Source organism: Anolis sagrei, chromosome 3 (genome assembly GCF_037176765.1).
Source record: "Anolis sagrei isolate rAnoSag1 chromosome 3, rAnoSag1.mat, whole genome shotgun sequence".
Taxonomy (NCBI): domain Eukaryota; kingdom Metazoa; phylum Chordata; class Lepidosauria; order Squamata; family Dactyloidae; genus Anolis; species Anolis sagrei.
The window spans coordinates 32141014-32164796 of NC_090023.1; the positions used below are offsets into that span (position 1 = coordinate 32141014).

The 23783-nt window shown below is 39.6% G+C and overlaps 1 protein-coding gene across 3 annotated transcripts in view; it reads left to right on the forward strand.

Annotated features, from left to right (window-relative positions):
• Positions 1 to 23783, forward strand: part of MTUS2 (microtubule associated scaffold protein 2) — a 386111-nt gene that overhangs the window by 275058 nt on the left and 87270 nt on the right. For all 3 annotated transcript variants that reach the window (XM_060770880.2, XM_060770879.2, XM_060770881.2), the window contains exon 6: positions 19674 to 19772. In XM_060770880.2, the coding sequence (XP_060626863.2) occupies positions 19674 to 19772 (99 nt within the window). The remainder of the gene's footprint in view (positions 1 to 19673; positions 19773 to 23783) is intronic.

A 23783-nucleotide genomic window follows, 5' to 3' on the forward strand; every position in this document is an offset into this window, starting at 1 on the left:
TTTATCACATTTTCAGAGAACACCAAATTGGGAAGGATAGCTAATATGTCCGAGGACAGGATCAGAATTCAAAATGACTTTCACAGATTGGAGAGCCAAACTAACAAATTAATTTAAATAGGGCGAAATGTCCTGTACTACACTTTGGGAATAAAAATGAAATGCAAAGATATAGAATGGGTAACATCTGTCTTGAAAACAGTATGTGTGAATGGGATCAGGAGTCTTAGTAGACTACAAATTGAACATGAGTCAACAGTTCAACTGCAAAAATTACAAAAGCCAGTGCTACTCTATTTATTTATTATTTATTTATTTACCATATTTATATACCACCTTTCTCAGCCTAAAGGTGACTCAAGGTGGTTTACACTTGGCACAATTCGATGCCCCCTAACATATAAAATACAATTAAAAACATAGCATATAAAATATAGTTTCATAAAAAGTCCATAAAATCATACATCCTTAATGTCTTCTTACTGAAATCACTATTCAATCACAACACTCTAATCTGCAATAATAGCATCAAGATTGAGGGAAGTCATAGCCCCACTCTATTCTACTTTGGTTCTGGGCATCACAACTCAAGAAGCATATTGGCAAACTAGAATGTGTCCAGAGAAGGGTGACCAAAATGATCTCAGGATTGGAAACAAGATTCTATGTGGAATAGCTGAGGAAGCTAGGTATGTTTATCTTGGAGAAAAGAAGGCTGAGTGGAGATAGCCGTGTTTGAATATTTGAAAGGAAGTCATATTGAGGAGGGGGCAAGCTATTTTTCCTTCTCTGGAGACTAGAACATGGAGCAATGGATTCAAATGGCAAGAAAAATGTTTCCACCTAAACATTAGGAAGAACTGCCTGGTGGTAAGAGCTGTTCAGCAGTAAAATATGCTGCCTGGTGGTGTCTCCTTCTCTGGATGGTTTTAAGCAGAGGCTGGATGGCTATCTCTCAGGGGGCTTTGATTATATTTTCCTGAATGGCAAGATGTTGGACTGGATGGCCCTTGTGGTCTCTTCCAACACTGAGATTCTATGATTTTGAGGTATTAACTTTTCCTTTACTAATAAGATCATGCAATGTTCTTGTTGGCAAATCAAATCCATTCTCATTTTACACAGATTTGATGTTGTGTGCCTTCAAGTCATTTCTGATTTATGGCAATATTAAACCCATATTGTGGATGTTTCTTGGTGGAATTTATAAAGAGGGAATTTATCTTTGCCTTCTTCTGAGGTTGACAGTATATGACTCACCTGAGGTAACCTAGTTTAAATAGGGATCCAAAGTCTGTTTTCCAAGTGTCTTAGTCCAACACACAAATGACTACACCATGCTGGCTCCCCTTTTCAAATGTATCACTTAGTTATTAGCATTGAATGCCTTAACTCTTACTAAAGCTTCCCCGTAATAAAAGAGACCACATTACCCTATCAATACACAACAGTGTGTACATCCCTGCATGTTGTCTGTCCCTTACATAGGAGGCTGCGTTATACTGAGTTGATCAATTGATTCATCCACTTCAATATAGGCAATTCTAGCTTACAGCCATGCATGATCAGACATTCATGCTGGATGCTTCCTTAGATGTACCAGGAGTTCCCTGATAGTCTCCTATCCTAAAATATGAGTACCTTGGGACATTTTCCCTTACATATAGACCACTGGACTCAGTTTATACCCTCCAACAGAGTGGAGATAGTATTTTGAAGGAATTTAGAAATCCTTCATTGGATCACGTAACACTTAGGAACAGCTATATAATATATGTTTATATACATTATCTCAACGTTTAGTAATTGTTTTAAAAGCATGAGAATCCTTGACTTTCCCCATTCAACATCAGTGAGCATCATATCTAATTCTGATTGTCAAGAGACGCTTCATCCTTCCAGCAAGCAGTTACAAAAATCTTCAGAGACCCACCTTTTAAAAACTGAATTCTTAAATACACACATCATGTTTGTCTAGCCAGATAAGAGCCATCATGCCTAATTCATTGTTGTGCAAATATATGTTAATCAGGGAACCCTCTGAAACGGATCTCTAATATTATAATAATCTCGTTCTCAAACTACGTATTTGTTGCTTTTCCACAGAAGAGAATTCTGGATGATTAATAAAGGAGCATATGGGAGAAAGATGCGATGACAGCTTATTAACCTGGGATTTCTGTACCTTTAATGGAGCTATCAAAAATGGATTATTGAGTTTATTAATTGTTTTCTTGTGTAATAAGTGAAGGTCACAAAGGTCACAACATGATTACAATCTCACTCATCACAAATTTCCATATTACCCACTGTACCAAGTCTTCTTTTCTAATCATATGTACCATTTATTTGAGCTGAAAAAAATATCACAGTATAGTTTTGGCTGCATCTATGTTCAGGCATCCTCAGAGGTTGTGAAGCCTGTTGGAAACTAGGAAAATTGGGTTTGTGTATCTGTCAGACTACACAGAGAAGCCATTGAAATCCACAAGAAAGTGGAAATTTCAACAGAAAGGAAGAAACCATGAAAATGAACAAAATCTGCCTACCAGTAACTGAACAAGATCAGCAACTGAACAAGAGGTTTCAGAAGAATTCACCATGATTTATAGGAGTTGTAGTTCACCTACATCCAGAGAGCACTGTGAACCCAACCAGTGATGGATCTGAACCACATTTGCCACGGATGATGGGATTTGCATTACTTTCAATTGCTTTGATTCCCACAGACCACTGCGACCACCACCAATGACAGACTTGGACCAAATTTGCCACACAGACCCCATGACCCACTTTACATCCTGCTGTGGTTTGGGGAAGGATAAATGATGGGATTTTCAGTACCTTCGTCCACATCCAGAGACTACTGCGACCCTCACAAATGACAGGCCTGGATGAAAGTTGGAACACAACATAACATACTGGAGGGGTTTGCGGAACTGATCCACCTGCATGGAAGTTATAGTTTACCTTGCATCCAGAGCACTCTGAACCCCATCAATGATGAATCTGGGCCACACTTTGAACACAGAACCCTGGTGACCAACAGAACATACTGGAGGTGATTGTGGGGGGACTGACCTACCCGTGTGGGACTTGTAGTTCACCTTGCATCCAGAGCACTCTGAACCTCACTAATGACAGATCTGGACCAAACTTCAAACACTGACTCCGAAAATAAAGGGGTTGTACTATACCTCAAGAGCCATCTAGTCAAATCCTTTGGCTGAACAAGAGTCTATTGCTAAAGTAGACACCCAACCTCTTGCTTAAAAATCTCCAAAACAGACTCCATTTTATATAGTATGTAAAGATTATAGAAATCTTTAATAGATTTTTTAAAAAATAAGACCATATAAATCTTCAGTAGAGTCCTCCCCTATTTACTAAGACAAGGGGGACCCAATTTTTTTCAGACTTTTGGGTAATATCATTGACATGTTGCAAAAAAACCCACACGAGAAATTCCATGGCAAGACTACATGGCTTTAATAGGCTCTGTGAGAGGTCAAGAATGAGTTGCATTTTGTAGTGAAAATGGTCAAATATGGAGACATCTGGAGATTTGTTCTCTAGACTACCTATGAGAGTTGTCCGTTTCCACTTGATTTAGAAAGCCATTAGTAATGAAAAATTGCCCTATAGCACTTTCAGGTTACTTTCCTTCTGCCTTCCTTCTTATGAAAGGAGATCTGAAAGTTTTCCTAGATTGTATTACATATGAAGCCATAACTTTAAAATAATAATATATTGTAATAGGACTCAATTGCCCATGCAGCCCTTCCCAACTCTTTTCTGTGACTTAGAACTTCATGTTTATATTTTCCACTGGACATCTTAAGTATATTATATGAAAAATGAGGCTCATGTATAAGTGATGGATTTAGGATAGGTATTCGTTACTGATGTTTTGATGTTATTTTGGTGTGGCAGAAATAATAACAACAACACTTTGTATTCTGCCCTATTTCCCTGAGGGGACTCATGGTGAATTCCAGTATATACGGAGACACGAGGCAAACATTCAGTGCCTCGGAACAATGAAGCACAGACACACAGATAAAGGTAAAGGCTTCTTCTTCATCTCCGACTCTGGGGATGGTGGTGATCTCCATCTCTAAGCCGAAGAGCCGCCATTGTCCATAGACACCTCCTGGTCATGCGGCTAGCATGACTGCATGGAGTGCCGTTTACCTTCCTGCCAAGGTGATACCTATTGATCTGCTCACATTTGCATGTTTTTGAACTGCTAGGTTGGCAGGAGCTGGGGCTAACAATGGGAGCTCACTCTGTCCCATGGATTCGAACTGCCAACCTTCCAGTCAGCAAGTTCAGCAGCTCAATAGTTTCACCCGTTGTGCCACCGTGGCCCCGAATGAGTTTTTAATGGAACTGTTGTTGAATAGCCAGGATTCTATAACATTAAATAAAGGCAGTTTAAGTAATGTCAAGTTGCATTCATTCTACAGTGTCGATGCGCCCCTTAATTACACAGAGCTCAGATCTGTTTGTCTCACTTGTAAAGGCTATGGAGGAACACCGTTCATACACCAGCTAAACTTCTGTGTCTTATAAGATTTGTCAAGTCAATCTGGAGCACATCTGGTTAGCTATTGTGCTGTTTAGCATTGATAAGCTATTTCAGACAAGGAAAGTCACTGGAACAATAAGTTGCTGGTACAAAATGCAATAATCCATTAAACCAGAAGAGACTATAGCTGGCAAACATGGCTGCAATTTGTATTGGTGCCAGGATATGCTACATAATATATTCATAGCTCTCTTATGAACAACCAAAAAGAAAAGCGATAGTCATTTTTAATACTGTCATTCTGCTTCTTAGTTTATGGGAAGCAAAGGCACTTGTAGAAAATGCAAGAGCAGCCTTCTAACCAAGGTGAAAAAAGAAAGTGCAAAAGCTGGGTTGCAGTTAAACATAAAAAAACCTAAGATTATGGCAACCAGACTGATTGATAACTGGCAAATAGAGAGAAAGAACATGGAGGCAGTGACAGACTTTGTATGGCTAGGTTCGAAGATGACTGCAGACACAAACTGCACCCAGGAAATCCGAAGACGTTTACTTCTTGGGAGGAGAGCAATGACCAATCTCGATAAAGTAGTGAAGAGTAGGGACATCACACTGGCAATGAATATCCACATAGTTAAAGCAATAGTATTCCCCATAGCAACCTATGGATGTGAGAGCTGGACCATAAGGAAGACTGAGCGAAAAAAGATGCTTTTGAACTGTGGTGCTGGAGGAAAATTCTGAGAGTGCAAGAAGATCAAACCAATCCATACACCAGGAAATGAAGCCTGACTGCTCACTAGATAGAGGGATATTAGAGACAAAGATGAAGTACTTTGGCCACATCATGAGAAGACAGGAAAGCTTAGAGAAGATGATGCTGGGGGGAAAGGAAGGAAAAAGGAAGAGGGGCCAACCAAGGGCAAGATGGATGGATGGTATCCTTGAAGTGACTGGCTTGACCTTGAAAAAGCTGGGGGTGGCGATGGCCAATGGGGAGCCCTGGCGTGGGCTGGTCCATAAGGTCATGAAGAGTTGGGACTGAACAAATAAACAACAAGAAAATAATAATATTTTCGTGAATAACTAACTTACAGCCCACAGGTAATCTGAGACTGCCTTCCTCAGATCCTCTGCCAATGGGCCACATATGAGGCAAATCACATCCTTTAATGGCTTTGTGATTTTTCCCTGCTGCCTTTCTCATCCTTCCTTCACATTTTTGCCTATCAGTTCTTCACAATCCTTGGGGTAACAAAACACAAATTTGTGGTTCTGGAATTAATTCTTTATCAAACTGGGAGGAAAATATGAGCTTGAGAAAAATAACAGCCCATATAAGGTTTATTCTTTCAGAGCAAATCACTCTGGTCCTAGCTAACAAATGCTGAGTGGCCACTGCAATTTATTTTCATGTCATATCTAATATTTAATTGTGACAGTTATCTAAGTGCAGGTTAAAGAGGTGAACCTGCCACACCATCAACCATAACAAAGTGATTCTGCAGGGAATGATATGAATATTTTAAATTCCTATGAAGAGATAATGTAATCTATTCAGGGGAGGGGGATTAGTGATATTGCTCGAAATTTGCCTTTGGGCAAAACTTTGTGGCCACTTTAGCTTTGTCTTTTTCAACCATAGCATTCAGAGGGCAATAATAAAAGAAGGAAAGGAGCAGGAAACAGAAAGGAACTGTAAAATTCCCATCTTAAAATCTTTCAAGAAACCATTAAGGAATAATAAGTTCACCCTCACCCTTCCAGCTATCAGCTATGACAGCAGTCCTGTCAAGAATAAAAGATAAATATCAGTTGTGAGAGAGTTATTAAGCGAAACTGCTAAAGTCTTTTTTTTAAAAATATACAAAACATACCAAGAAGGTTTTCAGATGGAAAGCCACTCTTGGGGAAAAGACTGGATATAAGTAAAGTGACTGATCAATTGAAATCAGATGGGTTTAAGCAACTCTGGCTAGACAATTCTGGAAGTTGTAGTCCCCCAAAATAACATTTTCCTTTTTTTGTAATTTTTATTAGGGGTTTTCAATATGTACAGGGCTGTTAATACATCTTTGGCTTTACCTAGAAAGAAATGAGATAGGAAGAGGAAACTTTACATTTATTCCACATACTCTCCACTGATATCAACACACTTCTTACATCGGTATTCCAAGTTCTGTAAGCCTTGCAAAAAGAAGGATTTTGGTTGTGCCTCAAACCAGTCATCCATAACAGCCATGGCATTAGAAATGGTATGAAATTTGGTACCCTTGAAATGTTTCTTCAGGTTTGGAAACAGATGATAGTTGGAGGTTGCTAGATCCAGTGAATAAGATGGATGGTCAACCAGCTGGAAGTCTAGTTCCACCAGTTTTGCCATTGTCGCTTCTGCAGTGTAAGCAGAGGCGTTGTCTTGCAGAAACAAGATTCCTTTGGACTGCTTGCCGCACCTTTTGGCCTTCAGAGCTGCCTTCAATTGGTCCAAAAGTTCAATGTAATACCTTGCATTGATGGTGGGACCATTTTGAAGGTAGTCCGCTAGCAGCACGCCCTCCTTATCCCAGAACACAGACGCCATCACCTTTGTGGCTGATTTTTGCACACTGAACTTCTTTGGATGAGGAGAACCACTGTGCCTCCACTCTTTTGACTGCTCCTTGGTTTCAGGGTCATGCAAATAAATCCAGGTCTCATCCATAGTGACCAGTCAATCCAGGAAGATCTTATCAGTCCTGAAACACTGACAAATGGACCGGGAAGTTTTAACTCGCATGCTTTTCTGATCTGTTGTCAAACATTTGGGGACCCACATTGCAGATATCTTCTTCATGTTCAAATGTTCATGGATAATGACACAAACATGTTCACAAAAAATCCCCACGATGTCTGCTATTCCTTTAGCTGAAATTTGCCGATTCTCCAGTATGAGGTTGTGCACAGCATCAACGAACAACAACCACTCTCAGTCTTCCAGGATGTTCCTCATCATTGGTGCTGAAGTGGCCCATTTTTTTTAACCTGAAACATTTGGGAATGGGGTGAACCTTTAACCACCACCACCTTTTTGGCTCCAGGGCTGTTTCATCCCCCAAGTGCTGCTGGACTAAAAGTCCCAGCAGTCTTAGCCAGCACAACCAATGGCGAGGAATGCTGGGAAATGCAATCCAATAACATCTGAAGGGTTGCATAGTTTCCAACTCTGATGCATGAAGTTATTAGCAGTAGGGGACTAGAAGTGGCACAGTAGGGGAGTAGAAGTAGGGGAGTAGTAGTGGCACAGTCAGTTAAACCGCTGAGCTGCTAAACTTGCTAACTGAAAGGTCACAGGTGCGAATCCAGAAAGCAGATGAGCTCTCGCTGTTAACCCCAGCTTCTGCCAACCTAGCAGTTCGAAAATATGCAAATGTGAGTAGATCAATAGGTACTGCTTTGGAGGGAAGGTAATGGCAATCCATGCAGTCATGGTGGTCACATGACCTTGGAGGTGTCTCCGCACAACACCGGCTCTTTAGCTTAGAAATTGAGATGGGCACCAACCCCCAGAGTCGACACAACTAGACTTAATGTCTGGGGAAATCCTTACCTTAATCTTAGGGGTGTAGTATTCAAGTGGGAACCATATTTTTAAAAGGGTTTCACAACGGCATTTGAAATATATGCCTATTTGGGGAAAGCACATCACTATAACTTTAAATAGAAAATGAATTGGTAAAAGCACAGCTTCCATTATCCTAATGAGAATAATATAGTCCATGAAGTACATTTCCTATGTTGGGTTTTCCTGAAGGAGGAGGGTTTTTCCCCTGCCTCCTCAATTAAAGCAAAACAAAAATGTAAGGTAGATGCTATACTGTGTTTTCATGAAATGTGCTTGTCATCTAAATTAGGCAGAGGAATACAAATCATCTTTAATTAACACAACTGGTTATCTTATCATTTTGCTGCGCTACTGCAATTCTGACCATCAGAAGACAAAAGAAGGGGAAGCGCCTAGCATGGGACAACAGCATTAGAAAATAATTGCCATGCAAATTGTTTTGATGACATGAGCTGATTGCTTTTCTTCCATTCTATGAAATGAGTAAATTTAATTAGATTTCATTGTATTACACCATTCTCTTATGCATATTTAGAACTTTCTCAATTCAGCATACTTTGCCAGCATGTCAAAGATTAAACAGAAACAGATCAGAAACCAAGAGGAGGGGAGGAAAACAGGGAGAGGGAGGAGAGGAGAGAATAGAACTTGTCCTTTGTTGTCATTGTTAGTGATTTCAAACTTTTATCTACATATGGCGACCTAAGTACTTTTGAAATAAATTTCAATAAGAATGTCCAGCGAGAGAATGTAGGGATAAATATTTTATTTGTACAGCTGATAATTTTATAGGAAGGATAAAACATTGAATCAATATTGGTTTCCCAGTGTAAATCTGCCCCAGAGCAGATCCGTCCCAATAGGATGGCCCACATCTCATCTTTTCTGTGTCATCAGTGCTGCTCCTAGCCAGACATGAAGCTTCATCCAAGTTCTTGGCTGTCATGGACAGCTCGACGGATGTTGGAACAAGGTGCCTATGAAACCAACAAGAAGGAAAGAGGCTTGGACGGAGCCCTGTGGCCAGCTAGGAGTAGTGGCAGTGGTGACATGGGCACAATTCCTTGCACTGATGGATGCATGAAACGGGTGATGGCATCAGTGTCCAGTCTTGACAGTAGATCAGTCTGAATCAGGCCTGAACCCACTGCCCTGACTGTCTTGAAGTCTCAAGATACTCCAGAGTTTCCAGTAAACTTGGGAGTGTTTTTTAACTTTGCTAAATGTGGAACAAAGCCAGTTTAAATCAAAACACTTCACAATATTCACCAGAAGCTGCTGTGTGTCATAAAGACAGCCAGTGATCCGTTCAGGGTAGATCAGAGCTTTGGGACTCAGAATTCTGTTAGCAACAACTAAACTAAATTCATTGACTCAACAGAACTTACATACTTGTTGATGTACCAAGTCACCATTGATTCAATAGTCATGACTGTTCAATAGTTAAATAGTCGATGATCTAAACTAGCATAACAGTCATAACAGTCTACCTAAAGCAAAGTTACTTTACTAATGCAATTAGTGACAATTTCTATATACTTTAAAGATCATTTTAGAAATATTCTGGTGGGCTTTTTTCAAGTTTTGTGCCATTCTCTTATCAGTCTAAGCTTCTTCTTCCCCAAAGCAATTGAAATACAGTGGGCCCTGGTATCCACTTGGGTTTGGTTCCAAGACCCCCTGTAGATGCCAAAATCCATGGATGCCTCCCATTAGATTCAATAAAATTGTAAAATGGTGTCCCTGGTGTTGTTGTTGTTTATTTGTTCAGTTGTTTCTGATTCTTCATGACCTTATGAACCAGCCCACGCCAGAATACCTGTCGGCCATCGCCACCCCCAGCTGCTTCAAGGTCAAGCCAATCACTTGAAGAATACCATCTATCCATCTTCCCCTTGATTGGCCCCTCTTCCTTTTTCCTTCCATTTTCTCCAGCATCATTAGCTTTTCTAAGCTTTCCTGTCTTCTCATGATGTGACCAAAGTACTTAATCTTTGCCTCTAATATCCTTCCCTCCAGTAGGCAGTCAGGCATTGTGTCCTGGAGTATGGACTGGTTTGTTCTTCCTGCAGTCTAAGGCACTCTCAGAATTTTCCTCCAACGTCACAGTTGAACTGTGAACTGTGGTGTTCCTGATATAACATGGCAAAACATTGGTTCATTGGGTTTTTTTGTTTTTATTTTCAAGCCTGAATTCATGGATTATTGGGGGGGGGGGGGCAATTGAAAGATACTGAGCAGTGCAGCAATTGAATGAGGTAGTTTTCAACATTTTAAGAATTGTCCCTGTTTACATCAAAACATGCTACCTAAGCAGGTATCTAATCTCTCTCTCTATATATATACATATAAAGACTATATATGTATTTTCCAAAGGCAAACCTATATTTGTTGTTTATTTGTTCAGTCGCTTCCAACTCTTCATGACCTCATGGACGAGCCCATGCCAGAAATCCCTTTCAGCCATGGCCATCCCCAGCTCCTTCAGAGTCAAGCCAGTCACTTCAAAGATACCATCCATCCATCTTGTCCTTGGTCAGCCCCTCTTCCCTTTTCCTTCCATTTTCCCCAACATTATTGTCTTCTCCAGGCTTTCCTGTCTTCTCATGATGTGGCCAAAGCACTTCATCTTTGCTTCTAATATCCTTCCCTCCAATGAGTAGTCAGGCTTTATTTCCTGAAGTATGGATTGGTTGGATCTTCTCGCGGTCCAAGGTACTTTCAGAATTTTCTTCCAACACTACAGTTCAAAAAGCATCAATTTTCCTTCGCTCAGCCTTCCTTATGGTCCAGTTTTCACATCAATAGGTTACTATGGGGAATACCATTGCTTTAGCTATGCGGATATTCATTGCCAGTGTTGATGTCTCTACTCTTCACTGTTATACTACAAAAATAGAAAATGGGATTCCAATCTGGGTGGATTTTGGGTAGGTGTATGCATGCCTGTGCATAGGTTCATATGTGTGTTTGTCCTCCCAATGTCATTTCTCTTCTGAAAATTGCTTCCTTTGATGCTGTTCAACCCAGTTCTTAAAAGCATTAGCGACTATAGGGGTCTCTTTCCTGGAGGACTTTGGTGTCATCTCATCAGAACTATGATGAAGCAGAAATTAATCAACCCTGTCTCCTGTTGTTTTTCATTGGAAATTCTCCTTTGAAACCAAGAAGAGTGCCCATTTCCCCCCTAATTAGGGAACACATCAATGTGGGGAGTATGTGCAGTGCGATATCGTTTTGGTGAAAGGCTTAACCATTCTGCACAGTGGCCCTGATTCGGATCAATAGGCATCTCTCTTGGCCATTTCGAACAAGGCCTAATACACATGGATAGTCTTAAAAACATGGAAAATGTTTTACTCTTAAAAACTTTTTTTTTGAAAAAATAATTACAAAGTTTTTGGGAAAAATAAGTCACATTTGGTTGGAAAAGGACAAAAATAATTACCTGCAAAAAGGTCAAAGTAGTCAAGAAACAGAAAAGAGCCAAAATAGAAATGTTCCTGATCTAGCAAACACATTGCCTTTAGTCCATATTTGTTTACTTATTCATGTTTTTTCTGTCTTGTGCATCACAGGATACAAAGCAATTCTCTAGTGGGAGCTGGATTTATTCTTTTCCCCACAGGATCTTGTTTTTCTCATTTTGTCTCAAATAGTGTGTGCAGCAACGGTTCATTATTCATGAAGGGCATGACTACTCACGATTATCAGGATAGAAGGTGGGAGGAAAAGAATAAATTAAACGTGACTGCCTTTCCCTCTAGGAGGGCAAACCATTCTATCCATTTGGATGTCTGGTTTTGGAAAATGCATTTGTTTGCTGATAATAGCTTATAACATGTATTCCTAAGCTTGGTTATATTCCACTTGTACATTAAATAAGTGCTATTCGGGTATTCAAACATGGCTGCTTAAAATGGGAAGGGAAAACTTTTCCACACATTTATTTTTGCTCCTTGCATCTTAAGAGGATTTCTGAAAACACGTTCAGTTTGGGGGCTAAAGTGCTTTAGCAAGATTCTCAGTTGTGGTGAGTCTTCTATGGGGAAATCTTCCAGTTTTGCTCTATGCCATGTTCCTTTAAAATAAACTTAATATGATGACGGCAGCGAGGATTGTCGTGGCCAAAACTTGGAAAAAGAAAGAAACCCCAACGATGGATGAATGGACACACAAACTATTAGATATAATGAATATGGACAGTTTAACAGAATACTTGAAAAGTATGCAAACAAGGACGAAAAACAAATCAGACTGGTCCCCAGTCAAAACCTATCTAAATATTAACTAAGAAAGTAAAAGAAGAAGCCCGCGCAGGAAATCCTATTTGGCATATATACTAACCAGAACAATGGACCCCAATCAGTAGACTTATACCACCAATATTGCTCCTCTCTAACCCTCACCCCCCGCTCACCTCCCCACCTCCACCCCTGCACATTTCCCACTCCCTTTTACCCCCCCTACCTCCCACTTCCCCTCCTACCCTACCCATACCTCTACCTACTTATTTCTTTTTATCTTATACCTAGTCAATGATTGACATCCCCTTAATGTTCCCCCTTTAAAATCTTCAATAAAAATTTATACAAAAAAATAAATAAAATAAACTTAATATAACATCTCAAATATTGAAAAAAATGGCAAATTTTGATAAATCCTTTAAAAATAACTTCCATATATACTCAAGTATAGCTGACCTGAATATAAGCCAAGGCACCTAATTTTACCAGAAAAAAACGGGACACTTTTTGACTCGAGTATAAGCCAAGGGTAGAAAATGCAAAAGCTACTGATAAATTTCAAAATAAAAATAGATACCAATAAAGTTATGTCAATTGAGGCATCAGTAGGTTAAATGTTTTTGAATATTGACATTAAACTGTAATTTAAGATAAGATTTCTAACTCTTGAGTAAATCATTATTCTAACCTTCTTCATAACACACCTCACTTCACCTTATTTCTGCTATCCATTGTCATGAGCATGCCCCATCTTAGTCTTGCCCTACTGAAAATATTGTTCTTTCTGCTATTATTATTATTATTATTATTATTATTATTATTATTATTTTAATCTACCCTGTCTACCCTGTCTCTCCCCAAGAGTCAAGGCAGGGTACAACATAGATTAAAATGCAATATATAACTAAAACATGTGAACTATCTGGCAGCATTTAACATTCAAAACATGCTTGGGATCACAGCCTTTGACTTGTCTCCTGCTAGCCTCATATCTGCTATTTACTAGGTCAATGTGGGAAGCCATGGAGAATACCAGTATTATGCAACACAGATAAATTAATAAGGGCCATTGCACAAGGCACTACAATACATGATGCACAACTGTTATGCACAATATATGATGTGAAATCCCAATGTACAATTCGTAAGATGTGCAAATGCAGCTTGCATTTAAAATTCCACAACTATAACATGTTATGCACAAGTGCAATCTCAACTTATAAAAACATAGTAAAGAACAACATGCTGTCTGTACAACTTTGGCCACTATCAGCATAATATGTTTTTTGCACAATATGGCTTCTGCTCTTTTGGGCCTTACATGGGTAGCATGATTTATATAGTCAGCCCTCACATTTACTGGAGTTAGGATCTCAGGACCCCCATGAAAGTGGGAAAAATGCAAATAAAAACCCACTTTTTTACATGAGAGAACATCTTTAGGAATATGTAGGTCCTCCAGCACAATACTTATGTCAATTTTAATCAGCTATGTCTAGACACTGACATAGAATTGCACTAGATGACCTAGATATTCTTAGAGAGGTGTTCTATCTAGGAATCCCTAAGTCCTCCAGCATGTCTGTAGTCAACTTCTGGCAGAAGTTGGTCATAGAGTTACTGTAGAGGGCATAGACATACTCTGAGAGAACATTTTTATCAAACCCATAAATAATCAAATCCAGAACAGTCAAATATGCAAATGTGGAGGGCCAATGCTACATGCATACATTCCTAACTGGATGCAAGCCATTATCCTGAGTTCTCATTCTGACCTAGAAAAGAGCAGTTGCCAAGGTAGCTTTGAACTACTCTTCCAAACATTATGAACATTTGGAAAAGCTACAATATTTTAAATAGATTCTAATCCTCCTAAAACCAAATTATAAAAACATACTTGTCTTCTTTCTTGCCTCATGCATTTGATTTCCCTAAAGCTTCAAGTGCAAAGTACTAAAAAGGCAGATGTTATTATTGTTGTGCTCAATTGGAGTCCCAGAAGCCGTGTGTTACACAAAGACAGCAGATTTTTTATTTATGGTGACAGTAGCTTTGTGTTCCAGGTTCAAGGTTTACCCTGCAGTGTAATGTGATGGATCTATTTGTCATTTCCCCTGTGAGGCATCTGAGGATGTCCACAAGAAGGATGTAAAAGTGTATCGTTTGAGCATCGTTCATCCTTCACTTGAAACAATTGCCCAATTTGCCCTTGGTTTGTTTTTAAAAAATTCTCATTACTGCCAAATGTTATATAGCTTCAAAAATACATGTACTTTAAATGCCAAATGTAAATAACAAAAATGACATATGCTTTTGAATCTGACCTTGCAATTTTATAATGAATTGTCAACCCATTTCTAAGGCCACAGTCCTATATGCATTTACCTCAGAGTAAGACCTTCTGAACTTCTAAATATCCTGAAGGCACCAGATCCTGTCTGATCTCGGAAGATAAGCAGGGTCAGCCCTGATTCATACTTAGAAGCCAGACCACTGGTGAATACTTGCTGCTGTAGGCTATATTCAGAGGAAGGCAATGAGAAAGCTCTTCTGAATAAAACTTACAAGAAGGTTGCCACAAATCAGCATTGATTTGAAGGCAAATAACAACAATGACCCCAATGCCTTTATGATAACTTGTATCAGAATAGACATATTCAAGGCAGTGCTGTAGAAATATGACGTTCCATGTTTTGTTTCACTGTTTTGTGATAAAACGTGGTTGTTGTTATTGTTGTTGTTATATTATACTGACCAACACACATTTTGGTACTTCAAATGTTGGACCTGTTTTGGGGTATATTTGACCTGCCAATTCCAAAAATTGCACCAGCTTTCCCCTCACAGATCTAGTTTCTGAAATACAGAACATATGCCTTCTACTAGTCTTCATCTGCATGCCCATAGAAAACTATGATGTCCTTATCTAAGAAATATAAGTAACTAGAGCTGCTGCAGTCTATGCAATGCAAATTTCAGAATCAGTGCCCTGAGTAACTCTAGTAACAGGCCTAAAAACCAAGACACCAATAAAAAAAATCATTATCATCATTTTCTCAGCTTCCTCCAAAATTGAGACTCAAAAACTCATAGTTTAAAAGAACAATACAGTTAAAAACATACAAAAATCTACATTAAAATAGAGCTAAACTGTTTACACTCTTAAAACCATCTTGTACGTCAGTAAAATAATAAAATGCAATTTTAAAAGATAAAAAGCTCTCAAAAACACTTCAGTTTGTACAATACAATTTTCCCTAGACCATTACTGAAGAACTCTCCACATTCCTCCCCATCGCACGTGTCTTTTTGGCAGAGGAGGCTTACGCCTCAAGAGAAAAAGGATAAGAGGCTGTGACATCTCCAGCCAGGAAATAAACGGTGCCTCCAGTTCCCTCTCTGATCTTTTTTTTTCTCCCCCCTCCCCCCCCCCCTTCCTCTTTTTTCTCGTTTGGTTCCTCAAACCACAGCATAATGTGACAAGTATTGGGTTTGGCTTTAATATTAATAATGATAATCATTACCTAAAGACTACAAGCCAATGCAAACATTTTCTAAGAGGCCCCATCCAAGGCTTGGCTTTCCTTTGCAAGATACTGCTGCTCTCAGAAGGGCCACCCATGGAAACGCCCCTCTGCCATGCACCAAAACAAGAGGAGAGTATGGTGGTTTCCTTCACACATACTTTCCAGCTGGTACTACGGATCTGGCACACAGTTGGAGCTCTGAACACCATTGCTTCTCAGTGTTCACAGCTCACCAATTTTTTCACGATTGCTCTCTAGTGCAACAACGGGGGACAAAAATGATACCAGATGTATGGGTACATTGTGTGATGGCAACTGTGCTTCCCGTCATTGAACTGAAGCAAAAGTGTCCTACAATTAGGAAAATTGTCCGTCTGATGAAGTTGTAAGTTACAAACAGGGCTGAGATAATAAGAAGTGACAGGAAATCTACCCCTAGGAAGGGAAATTCACTTCTGAAAGAGATATCATGGGGAAAAGATAACTCTACTGAAGTTTTATCACCAATTCTTGTTTCTACAAACAACACAAAATTTTCAAAATTCAATTATCACAAGAAGAGAAAGTGTGGTGAAGTCTTCTGAACAAGGAAACAGATTTTTAAAAATTAATGTTACAGAGGTGCTAACCCTTCCCTATGCTATCCAAAACTTTTTATTAAAAAAACCTTGGTATATAAAAATGTACCTGTTCTGACTTACAAACAAATTCAACTTAAGAACAAACCTATCTTGTTCATAACCCAGGGACTGCCTGTTATTTGTTTTTAATTGTAATTCTTTTTAGTTTGTAAGCTTGTGGGGGAAAGGTGGGACAGAGGGGGTTCGGGGAGCTTTATTGAGTCTTTCACCTATTTATATTCCACATCTACCTAAAAGTTTCAAGGCTGCATACTGTAAAATCAACCTAATTTATAATGTTACTGATACAATGATTTTTTTGAAAGCTAAAAACACCTTAAACAATTTAACAGGTTAAAAAGACAGATTAAAGCTGTTTGAAATGATTTAAAACCATGTGCGTGTGAGGTTTGTGTAAAACCAATTAGCTGTAGTATCAAAAAAATACTTTTCAAGCTCTATTTTGCGTGATTGTAGCATTCCAAGGTCTTGGGCAAAGTGTATTTATAGCTTCAGCTATCTTATCCTTTTAATTAAAATACTTTGATTTATTTTTATTTTTAAAGGACTGTGATGAGAACTCTTATTCAGCATTATCAGAAGATGTAGCATTTAATCCAAAATGCAATTAAATTGCAGTCCTGGCATTGCTTTGCAGAGTTCTCTATGCACAAGCTGGGTCCTTGCTGCAAGGGGGAGCTTCTAGTCTAATTCCTAAATGGAAAGCAAGTGGAAGCATGGGCACAACTTCCCCTGAGATTCCCCATTTTCCCTGTCAGAGAAGGGAAAGGACTCCTATGGCAAACTCAGTGAGGAGCTGGCTTCATTCTGTTTTTGCATCACAACATGGTGGCAGTGAAAATGCCCCCCTCCTTAGCTACCCTCTATCTGTGTTGAGAAAGTAGGAGAGAGAGAAAAAGGCAATACACTACATGTCTTGATAGACAAGAAGTTTGTGGTTCAGGGCGGGAGGAGTAGCAGTGTTTCTGGCAAGGCACTGGGCCATTTCTAAGAACCTGTGCAGTGTTGACCTTGAGGAAAGGCAGGAGGAACCAGTCAATGAGTCTACACTGGGTTTGTGTATTGGTGGCAGAGTACCTGGACAGAATACCCAGATGCACATTTAAAACCATGCAAGTACATGGTTTTAAACCCAGATGCATGTTTTACTATGGTTGCGGATGATGGTATTTAAGTCTGGCTCTTTCAGGTGCTCCTCTGCTACCTTTGCGCATCAACCCATGAAGAGTCGGAAATGACTGAACGAATAAACAATATCTCAGCCAACTTGACTCATCTCAACTTTAAGAACAATTATATGAGTCCTAGATCCAGGATTGCTATTACCAGTGCCTTCCTAGCATTGGTAATATATCAGGTTCCCTTTGAATTTTGGGAGTGTGAAATAGAGGAGGTCTACCCGTGCTTGGTAGCAATGTCCAGTCTTGATAAAATAGTAAAGAGTAGAGACATCAGACTGGCAACAAAGATCCGCCTAGTCAAAGCCAGGGTATTCCCTGTAGTAACCTACGGATGTGAGAGCTGGACCTTAGGGAAGGCTGAGCGAAGGAAGATCAATGCTTTTGAGCTGTGGTGTTGGAGGAAAGTTCTGAGAGTGCCTTGGACTGCGAGAAGATCCAACCAGTCCATCCTCCAGGAAATAAAGCCCGGCTGCTCACTGGAGGGAAGGATACTAGAGACAAAGTTGAAGTACTTTGGCCACATCATGAGGAAGGAGCAAAGCTTAGAGAAGACAATTATGCTGGGGAAAGTGGAAGGCAAAAGGAAGAGGGGCCGACCAAGGGCAAGATGGATGGATGGCATCCTTGAAGCAACTGGACTGACCTTGAAGGAGCTGGGGGTGGTGACGGCCAACAGGGAGCTCTGGCATGGGGCTGGTCCATGAGGTCACGAAGAGCCGGAGACGACTGAACGAATGAACAACAACAACCCGTGCTTGGGGATGGATTCCTTCCATCCATCCTCCAGTGGCATGGGGATCACATGGTAGCATCTGCCCAGGCACTCCTTTCCTATCACCCCCAAGATTTTTGGCATTGAGACACTTTTTCAGGCTTGGTAACTAAGTGATGAGTTGGTGGATGCCTGGATCTGGACCAATGCATGTGCCAACTGTATCTCCATATATTTCCATGTGCCTATATCTTTCCACTTGTATGTTCTGTACAGTGTGTTTTTTAAAGTGGAGCTGAACTTGCCACAGGACTCATAATACTGTGTTTGAGAGAAATAAAGATGGATACTTATATTTAGAGTTCTCACCGTGCCCACTACTAGCATGCACACTCTGCTCCCCATCCCATGTTCAAAAAACTGTACATACAGTATAGGGAGGCTCTGCTCTCTGTCCTGCCCCATTGCAGGCATGGATGAGAGCCAGAGCCTACTCGGTGGTGGCCCCACGGCTGTGGAACTCCCTCCCAGTGACATCAGAACAGCCCCCTCACTCTTTAGCTTCAGGAAAAATCCTAAGACCTGGCTATTTAAGCAAGCCTTTAGAGATTAATATGACCCATAGGTATGACAAAATCTGTATAAGAACAGCAAAAGCAATTGATTGTTTATTTATTTATTTATTTATTTAGAACTTTTATATCAGGACAATTAACAGCAAAAATTCAATGCTAGACAATAAATAACATTTTAAAACAACACACAATACAATAGGTTAAAATACATATAAGTTAAAATACATGTTTTTAACATATGTTTTAATGTTTACAAAGCTCAATTGGTGCTAGACTTTGGATATGTTTGATATGTTTTAATCATTTGAAAGTCTATTTAATTGATATATATATATATATATATATATATATATATATATATATATATTACAATTTTATAATATTGTGTTTTATTGTTATGTTAGTGTCTGAATCTGGCACTGAATTATTGCCATAGTTTGTAAGCTGCCCTGAGTCCCCCTCTGGGGGTGAGAAAGGCAGGGTATAAGTACAGTAAATAAATAAATAAAGTTATAATGGAATATAAATTGTATACAAGGTATTTCATGTAGAAAATAACAGTACCTTCCTAAAAGTATGATTTACACTCAGTTGTGTACAATTTTAAGCATCAATTGTTTCCTTCCTTCCCCACCCCACCCCCTTTTTTTTTTGCCAGGCTCGAAAAAAGAAGTGCAAAAAGATCAAGAGGCTAACAGAACTCCTGTTTCATCTCCAAAAAGACTGGTTGTATCAACTAGCAAGCTCCACTCACCAGGTATTTATAAAAATGAGAACACTAGAGTTAAAGACACTTTAAATTTGTCAGATTTGTGGCTTTTCTTAGTGCATATCAAATCTGAGACTTGTGCCAGTTAAGGAAATGTGTTCAAGCCTCATTAAACTACATTCATCTTGGTGGCTGCTTCTTGCTCAGAAGTAGGTGGCAAGTTATTAATCCATAGCCACATACATAAATTTTGTCTTCATTTTTCCTTTCTCCTCTCTCTTTCTGTGCCTCTTTCTCTCTAACACACATGGACACATACCACTTGTGAGGTGTATTCCAGACCTTTTGGTCCTTGCTTAACCTCCTTTGTGTGGATTTTGTTTATTTGCCCCAATTCTTGGATTACTGATATACTTTCAAGCAGTTAAAATGTTGTGCTTACTGAGAAGACAAAGGCCTACCAAAGAATGGATTGAAGAACAGAGTGACTAAGTGCCAGGTCAAGATAACATATTATCAAAAGCTCTCAGCAGGATGCCAATCTCTTGTGACAAATGGATGCTCCATCCAAACCTCTTCAAAAGTTCTTCATAAGAAAAGAGACTCCAGAAGTAAATCTCTTCACATCAGCCCAAAACTGTCAGTGCTAAATCTACTACTCCAAGGCTCACTGGGGAAGGGCTCTTGTAGGAATGACTTCCTCTTTCATTGGGGAGGCCCCATTGTGTACATGTTTCCTCCATTTCCTCTCATCACCAGGCTGATAGTTGAAGTTTGAAGAGACAGGGCAAGGCATCCTGATCACACAATGTGATCCAGATAGCTGGTTGACTCTGTGCCTGCATTTTTCTTAGGGCATCCATCTCAAGCTTCCTATTCACCCAGATCTGCTGACAATGTACAACAAGCAGGGTAGGACTCCAGATTTGGAAACTTGCAAGCTGAAAGCCTGGAGAATATTTCTCTCTTGGCAAGCCTATTCAGAGGATTATTGCTGTCATGCATAGGCTTACTACCCAGCATATATAAGTGAAAGAAATTCCTTTCATTTTTGTGGCCCTGAGGAACCTCACCTGATCAGGCACAGATTAGCCAGGTACTGGAGTTTTGCCTCTCCCTAATAGAAGTCTCTCCACCCTCCCCTCCTTACTTTTTTCCCCTATTCTTACAACTTCCAGATCCGGAAGTTTTTCTTTCTTCCAGAATCTGCTGGTTAAAACATTCTGAAGGGCTACAAAAACCTTCATTTTACTCAACCATAAAATCTGGGCCTAATCCTTTCAAAGCTCTCCAGGAAACCTTGGAGCCAGTGGCTTCTTCTGATATCCATCTGCTTAACTGGAAGACTGCCTTCTTGGTTGCAATAACATCTGCCAGAAGAGCAGGACAGCAGTGTGCCCTTTTTGTGGACCCTCCATATGCAAAGCTTAACAAGGACAAAGTAGTACTGAGACTTGCCCAAAGTGATATTGGCTTTCCATCTAAAACATGACATCACCTTACTTGCATTCAGGCAAAATCTTGCTTTGGACCTTAAGTGTGCCCTACACTGCCTTTATGTTTGCCTTCTACATTGACATGACTGCTATTCTTCACAAGTTTCAAAGATTCTTTGAATGTTAATTTTTTCACAAGAAGTGTCTACCAATTCCATCTCAATGGGTTCCTTCCACCATACACCTAGCCTATAAGCTTGAAAAGCAAAATTCTCCAACATGTATTCACAGACACTCCACCAGAGCTCTCACCTTATTGTGTGTCGCTCTGATGGAGATAGTTTGGGATGATACAAATCAGACTTTTGTTATTGTTAATCATGTCATTGCTACTATACTTTTAAAGAACCAGTATATGGAAGAAGTTTTAATGTCTGTGTTGGAAGGTGTGTATTGTACTTTTAAAGGCTGTATATTAATTGATTCCATGCCCTATGACTGGTACAATAAACCATTCATTCATATTATCTTTCTGAAAGATGTGTCACTAGAGAACATTTGTATAGCGACGATGTAGCCACAGCCTTTGTCCTTCATCACTCATTATAAACTAAATGTAGGGTCTATGATTGATGCTGCTTTTGGGAGAGCTGTGCCGTTTTCCTGTGTCACTAGACATTCCACTAGCTATGGTGAATAGCTTGTTAGTCTCACATTTGTGTGAATCACAGAAACAGCATGAAAAACATGGAAGGTTTCTTACCTGTATCTATAGTTATTTTTGTGGTCATCTCTGAACTGACCCAACACCCACCCTTCCTCTTCACACTGTGTTCTGCTCTCCATAGTTCCTTGGCTGTTCCTTTGATGTCCAGGAAATGCAGGGTTTGAGCGGAAATCTGAGTGGTCATCTGGACCAGGGGAGAAGGGCTATCACTAAAACACATACCGCTCTAAAAGTTTCCAAATGATGCAGTGCTTGGGATCAGTAAACTCCATTTGAGTTTACCACATCCTTCTTTTTTACTCCACCTCATAGCAACAGCTGCTACACTTTGGCTGTGATTTTCCTAAGTGATGGCTTCTCAATATACAAACCTGTTTCTCTGACATGCTTTAAGGAATAAGGCAAATTAGCAAGGAGGGGATGATGGTTGTCTAGTAGTTTGTCTGCTGTAGATACACAAATTCTATAAATGATAAATAATACATTTCAAACTGCCTTCACACTCAGCAGGGTGGCTTCATTATACCAATAGAGAGAAAGCAAATTGTAAAATATAATCTTTAGACAGAGTAAAACAATTCTGAATGAAGCCACTCTTATTAAAAGTTGAAAGTAAGGCAAGCTGTTTGAAAAATATTTTATTCATCCTGAAAATGATAATGGCTAGATTGCCATAAATTTTAACAGCAACAACCTCACATACACACGCGCACACAGAGACACATCTTATACTTTACAAAATATATTTCTACAGATATTAGGGAAGGAGAAAAAATAATCCTGACCTATTGGCACATAGTTATGCCCAGAGGTTTTGCTTTAGTTCCACGTCAACAGATTCAACATTGAATTGCAGAATTGTTTTCTAAATCCCTCCATAATTAAAAAAGCTACTTGACAAGGAGAGAATAAACTACAACACTGAGTCCTGAAAGAAAAAAACACTATATTATTTCTAGGGGTGTGAGCAATTTCATTTAGTCTTCACTATTAAATGAACCAACTTGATTTGCATTTCTTAGGCTAATACATGGAATGGATCACCCTTATCCTGACGGCATATGATGTTTTGTGAAGCAGTTGTCATCTCAACTAATGTGTAGGAAATGCATATATTTGTACATTTCGTGTGTGTGTGTGTATCCATGCACATGCGCGAGGGGCATTCATTAAAGATTTCCCCTGACCCACTTCCTGTGGACTGAGAGCAATGAAATTTGGCACAGTTATTAGTCCTTCTCTACATAGGTACCACCTAGGGACACACACTTCTCCCATCTTGTTAAGCAACTGTAAACACCTTGCTTGTAGAAATTGACAGGTAGCTCCAAAAGCCACATTGCTACTTCGGAAATCAGAGTCTCATCATCTGAAAAATGTTGCCCTTCAAAAATAACTTCATTGTTGGAAATAGGTGGAAGTTCAATGGTGCAAAGTCTGTTGAATAAGTGAGATGCAGTAGAATTTCAAAGCCATACGAGCATGCTTCCATTTGGGCAACAGGTGAGTTATGAACTGATGCATTGTCTCGCAGAAAGTGGACACCTTTGGTGAGCATGCCGCATCTCTTGGTTTTGATGGCTTCATGCAATTTCCACAGCAGTGAAGCATAGTATGTCCCAGTGATCATGGTACCCTTTGCTAGGAAATACATCAATATTACTCCATACTGGTCCCAAAATACTATGAGCATGACTTTGCCTGCTGAGAGTTGGGCACGTGCCTTCTTTGAAGGCAGTGAGTCATGATGCTTCCATTACATCGACTGGACTTTTGTCTCAGGATCATAGTGATGGACCCAGCTTTCATCTTGTGTGATCGGTCTGTTGAAAAAGTCCTCCTGGTTTTCATGGCACATCATCAATAGAGCCTGAGAGCATTTGACTCGTTCCTGCT